At 38.1% G+C, this 6,100-nt stretch overlaps 1 protein-coding gene across 1 annotated transcript; it reads left to right on the top strand.

Annotated features, from left to right (window-relative positions):
- Nucleotides 1-393: 393 nt before the first annotated feature.
- Nucleotides 394-813, top strand: LOC143544550 (uncharacterized). Its single transcript, XM_077036633.1, has 2 exons — nt 394-625; nt 671-813. The coding sequence occupies exons 1-2, from the start codon at nt 394-396 to the stop codon at nt 811-813; spliced, it is 375 nt and encodes a 124-aa protein (XP_076892748.1).
- Nucleotides 814-6,100: the final 5,287 nt, after the last annotated feature.

The following is a 6,100-nucleotide window of genomic DNA, read 5'->3' as shown; positions in this document are numbered from 1 at the left end:
GGTGGTCACCAGTATATTTTAATGGCGATAGATTATGTTTCCAAGTGGGTTGAAGCCCAAGCATTGGCCACCAATGATGTTAGAGTTGTTGTGAACTTTCTGAAGAAGTTGTTTACTCGTTTTGGGACTCCACGGGCGATTATTAGTGATCGAGGTACTCATTTTTGTAATTCCATCATGGAGAAGGCATTAGCTCGTTATGGAGTTACTCATCGCACCTCTACTGCTTACCATCATCAAACGAATGGTCAAGCCGAAAATGCTAATAGAGGGGTGAAGAGAATTTTGGAGAAGACGGTGGGAATAAGTCGGAAATATTGGTTGGAGAAATTGGATTACGCGCTATGGGCATTCAAAACCGCGTACAAGTCACCGTTGGGTACTACACCATTTATGCTAGTTTACGGTAAAGCATGTTACCTTCCCGTTGAGTTAGAGCACCGGGCGTTTTGGGCATTGAAGACGGTTAATGTTGATCTTACCGAGGCTACAAGGAAGAGATATTTTCAAATTCATGAGTTGGAGGAACTTTGTGATGCGGCATATTCTCGATCGTTGGATATCAAGGAAAAGACAAAAGTGTTACACGATCGGCGTTTAAAGGGAAGTAAAGACTTCAAGAAAGGTGATAAAGTATTATTATTTAACTCTCGTTTGAAGTTATTTGCAGGTAAATTAAGATCCAACTGGACGGGACCATATTTGGTGAATGAAGTATTCCCGTATGGAGCAGTGGAGTTAGAGAATCCGGACAATAGAACTTCGTGGAAAGTGAATGGCCATCGGTTAAAACATTATCTTGGAGGGCCATAGGATTCAATCGAGGTGGAGGAAACTCCCCTCGATCCATCAAACTAAATCATCAAAAGGGGTTCTTGAGTGAAAATTCAAGTGTAGAGTTTGTATAATTTATTTTATTTTCTTTTTATTTTCTTTGTGTCACTAACACTAGTTTTTGTAGTTTGTTTGCGTCGTCGAGTCGTTTCAAGGAATCATTACCATCATGAAGAGAGGATTTGATGAGAATTCAAGAGATGCCATGTAAGTTTTACACGGAAAAATGACATAAAATGGGCATAACAAAGACTTGGTAATTTTCTGGAAATTTTTCTAAGATAAACGGGGGCAAAAAATGAAAAAAATTTCTGTCAAAAACACCCGTCGCTCCACGCTACGGGGTACCCATCTCCCCTCCGCGCGACGCGGAGTCAGTTTGGCCAAACAGGGGGCTCCACTTAGCGCGACGCCATACAACACACCGGCCGCGCGGCGCAACTTGCCTTACATGCCCATATCAGATTTTTTAGCCTTTTAAACCATATTATATCAACTTTTCACCCAAATTTTAAAACCCCCTTTCTCTCTCACTCAAAATCCACGAACCCTAACCCCATTCTTCACCAAATCTACTAATTTTTAACCATTTTTCATCAAATTAAACTTTAAAATTAACCTACTATCATCACATTAACATAACCCACCATTAGTTTTAAACAATTCTTCACCAATCTTCTCACTTGCACACACTTGAGTTCTTACTTTTTTCAAGTTTTATCCGGGTTTTACATCACTCCAAGGTATGATTTCTTGTAGTTTTTATGTAAATTTTAGTGTTAGTTTTTGCTTTGTTTTGGTTACTTAGTTGTCGGGTTTGGTAAAAACTTAGTTGTATAAGTTAGTTTTTGGGTGCGGGTCGGTGTGGTTTGGTAGATTGTTTTAGTTTGTTGGGTGTGGTTGGTTAGGTTGTAACTTGTTAAAAATTTGTTTTCGCGGTTGCGGTTGGGTCGGTTTGGGTTTAACCAAGTGTTTCTAGTGTTTGGGTTTGGTTTTCGGGGTGTTGGACATAATGTTTTTAGTGGTTTAAAACGAGATGGAAAACAATTTTATACAATATATATTTTGCCAAAGTTTGGTTTTTCGCTCGTTTTCGACTCAATTTTCGGGTTGTTGGCACATGGGTTTAATTGGGACAATTAAAGTGCCGGGGGAGGTAATGTACATTGAGTCGGTTTAAATGTTTCGGGTTTTGCAAACTAGTTAAGTGTTTAAAATTTGGTTTTCCGTTAGCTTTATTTGAAAAATAAAACCGCTCGTGCGTACTCAATTTTCATTCAAATGAGTCGGTTTAAAATATTTTGTAACCCGGTTTTCCAAACTTAATTTATTTTCAGTTTTTATAAAAAAAAATTAAAAAATCATAAAAATTACAATTTTTTTATTTTTATTAGTTTATTTACTTACTCCCATTATTTTTTTACTTGTCTAGTGTTTTAGGATGTCCAAAGAAGCGGGTAAGCGGAAAAAAGGTCCGGCTCCACGACCACGAGGGGGGCCGGAGGAGTTGATTCCGGTTAAGCCGAAGCCAAAAAATCCTATTATTGAATATCAAGATAGGCTGAAAGAGATGAGAAAAAAAGTCAAAATCTTCGCGATAGTTCGTTACTTTTTTTTAGGAAGATTCGCAAGAATATATTCAAATGGACAATCTTGCTAATTCTTATCTTCCCACTTTTAAACAATCAATTGGAATTTGTTGGATACGATTGGTCAAAGAGAGCGTGTGGAGGAATTGTTGGGTCCGAAGTTAAAAGCTATGTTGTGTCTTGATGAACCGCAATACCATGAAGTGACGTTGGAATTTCTAAGTACTTTTCAGTATAAAGATGGTAATTTTGATCAACCGGATGCGGTTTCGTTTGCTCTCGGTAGAAAGACGTATGAGATGCCTATCATGGAGTTTGGGGTAGTGAGTGGTTTTTATTTGGAAGATGAGGTGCGAGAGCCGGAGTTTAAGACGAGTTACGTGGTGCTTTCACGAATAAGAAACTGTCATGTTTTGGTAAGGCGCAAGTGGCTAGGTTTTGGAATTAAATTGCTATTTTTTCGTTTTAGGGTAGTATGGTGAGTTCGGATATTTGGGATCCGGTGCTCCATTATATTCATAGGGTTTTGGTGAACACGCTTATTGGTCAGGGTTCGGGTGATAATAAGGTGAATTGGTTGGATATTTTTTGTTTGTTGGCAATGGTGGAAAAAGTGCCGGTTAATTATGCAAGTATTTTGGCATGGTCTTTTCATCGTAAGAGACGAGGTGGAACTAAGCAAAGGTCAAAGCTTGACATGAGCCCATATATCACAGTTATTGCTAAAAATTTGGGTGTGTTTCAGAAGTTTAAACCGGAGTATATGAGAAAGGGGCCTACGAGAGATTATGTTGGAGTAAAAGATTTGAGTAAGGCGGGTATTTTAAAGATGAGTGACCCGTTAGCGTGGGAAGATATTAAGTTGGGTCCTCAAGTTCATCCACCGCTAGATACCGAGGCTGTTGCGGCTATGAGAGCCTGTTTGCCCACACGACATCAGAGGCCGTTGCACAGATTTGAGAGACCGGGTGTTCAGTTTCCGGTTAGAGAGCCTCGCCCCAAGACGATTACCATGGAGTGGTTGTATGAGCGGATGGAGTCTGGGTTTGACCAGATGAGGCAGATGATGAGGGAGAATCAGTAGAGGCAGGATGACACGTTGAGGCATTTGATGATTGAGATGAGAATTAGTTTGCCTGATCATCTTCGACAGCCGGATGTTGCGGGTCTGAGCAGGTTGAGTGCCCCGGGCGGTTCGGGTTATGGTTATAGAGCATCGCTTTAAGGACCGGGTGATCCAGAATTTGATAATGCAGAGCCGTATCACACTTATGAGCACGATTTAGAGGAGGAAGAAGAAGAAGAGGAGGAAGAGGATGAAGACTGAGTGTGGGGATGACGCACCCACTTTGGGAGTTCGTACTTTTTAGAATGCTTTTGTTTTTCTTTTTATGATGTTTATATTTTCATTTGGTCTGTACTGATATTATTCTAGACTATTTAAGTAACCGTTATTTTCTAGATATTGTGTTTGATGTTACTTAGGTTTGTCGAGAGGAGTGACCATGTCCGTTCAGATTGAGAGAATGAGTTGCTAAATGATGATGAACGGTCAGTAATGAGAGCACCCATGGAAATAGACAGACACATTGACAGTATCGCATATTACCAACTAAGTCTTTTCCATTGTACTTTGTTTTTATGTTTTTATTTTTACTTTTTAGGTTTTTGTTTATTTTTTTGTTTATAATTTTAGTTTCTTTTATTAATTTTTTTTTCAAGTCGTGTTTCCCGTGCCCGCATTGAGGACAATACAAAATTTAAGTGTGAGGATGAGACACAAGTGTTTAAACTAATTCTAGTTTTGTTTTCTTTTTTGTAGCTTGGGTTCGAGTTATATAAAAAAAATTAAAAATGCTTTAAAAATGTCCATTGAATCTAGTTTTTTGCGTGAAAGTGGGAGATGATGATGATGCTTATCGAAAATTGGTTTTTCAAACTACTAATAATATGAGATAATATAAAAAAACACACTTAACTTGGGATGTGTCGGTAGGCTCAGCCTTGAGAATGAAAGGGCAATATGATAAAATGGGTAAACAAAAATCTTTTGTGGGTAAAGCGTTTTGTCCGTAGAAAATAAGTATTGAAAGGTCGGGCCATACTCAAGCCTCAATTATTGGTATGAAAATGTGAAATGTTATGAATATTATGAGTTTTAAATTTTAAATACGTTATCATATGAAGCTTGGGTATGTTTAACTTTAGATTATGACGTGTAGCTTGTGATATAAATCTTAAACTGCTTAGTTTAAGTGTTTTACACTTCATTGGCGTATGGCTTTATAACCTTAATTCTTGTATTGATGTGAAGCCTCGGGTCCGAAGACTATGGGTCTGTATGCTGTCTATTCATCTGGGTATTCACAATTCCTATGTGGGGTTGTGAATATATAAAATAAATCTAAATAGAGCAAACCCGTAGTTTACTGCCACATAAGTCAATAAACATGATCACTACGTACAAAAAGTATAAATACACTACTGACTTGATCATCCACGCTGTTAGCCATGTGGGTTCCCCTTGCTTGCTTCTCATTACCATTAAGAAACAGACCACAAGGGACAAGCTACATGTAAACCCTACAGATGAAATTTTGCATACTCACATATGGTGATGGTTCGGTGTATTGCATGATAACGGGGGTATGTCATGTTGTGGGGAACACTAACTGTTAATTAATTATACCTTAATCATATTTAATGGCTGCTTGGTAGACTTTTATGCTTATACTTAGGTGGATAAACAATATTCTTGATTGTCTTAACTATTCATGAAAAAAGAGAGCAACATAAGTTTTAAATATGCTAATTTTGAGGTTTAAGTCAAGTTGGGGTGGTCTAATCCGGTAAAAGCTGAAAATAAGCGGGTCTTAATTGTGTAAACCACTGGGTAATATTATTGTCGGATCTTATTTCTCCAGGTAAAGATTAAGGCATGGGTTTAAGTGGACAACAATATCGGTGATCACGGTTTTACGTTTATTTGAGCTTTAAAAATTAACCTATATGTCTTTAAGACTGTATTTTCCGATTCTGATCCAACTGCATTAGACTTTTTCAAGGACGAAAAAAGAATAAGTGTGGGGATATTTGATATAATGCTAAATATTTATGTTTCCTATGTATACTTTATTAAATATTTTAATAGTTTCAATTCTTTTTTAGTCGAGATTTGTATACTACTAACATTTTTATGTTTTGTAGGTAATGGAAGTTGATCGTGATCGAAAAGGGCGAAAAACGAGTCAAAAAGAGCCAAAACAAGGATCCTAAACGCGTCAGGAAGAATCCGGATAGAGAACCGGTCAGACCAGCTACCCTAATCCCACACGCCGTGCTGCGCGACCCCAAGAGGCACACTGGCCGTGCGACGCCTAGTGGTTGCTGAATATTATTTTTTGGTCGTTTTAGTTAACTGTTGGGCCCTGTTTTCAGTGTATAAACATAACAAACCTTAACCTGAACATAACTTGCTGCCACCAGATGAATTTGGAGTTTTAGAGAGCTATTATTCGAGTTTCTTGGAGTTTTGGAAGGCACGAGAACAACCGGTGAAGAGTTAGACGTTCGCGAGTGAAGATTGCGGGCTTTATCATCTCTGATTTCCAGTTTTCTATATTTTCACCATGTTTTCGGTTTTATTTGTTTTGTTTGATTTAGATTACACGATGCTA

The sequence above is a fragment of the Bidens hawaiensis genome, unplaced genomic scaffold (genome assembly GCF_021521415.1).
Source record: "Bidens hawaiensis isolate Kalapana, Puna unplaced genomic scaffold, B.hawaiensis_p1.1 tig00013628_1, whole genome shotgun sequence".
In the NCBI taxonomy this organism is placed as follows: Eukaryota; Viridiplantae; Streptophyta; class Magnoliopsida; order Asterales; family Asteraceae; genus Bidens; species Bidens hawaiensis.
This window is presented reverse-complemented; position numbering and strand designations above follow the sequence as displayed.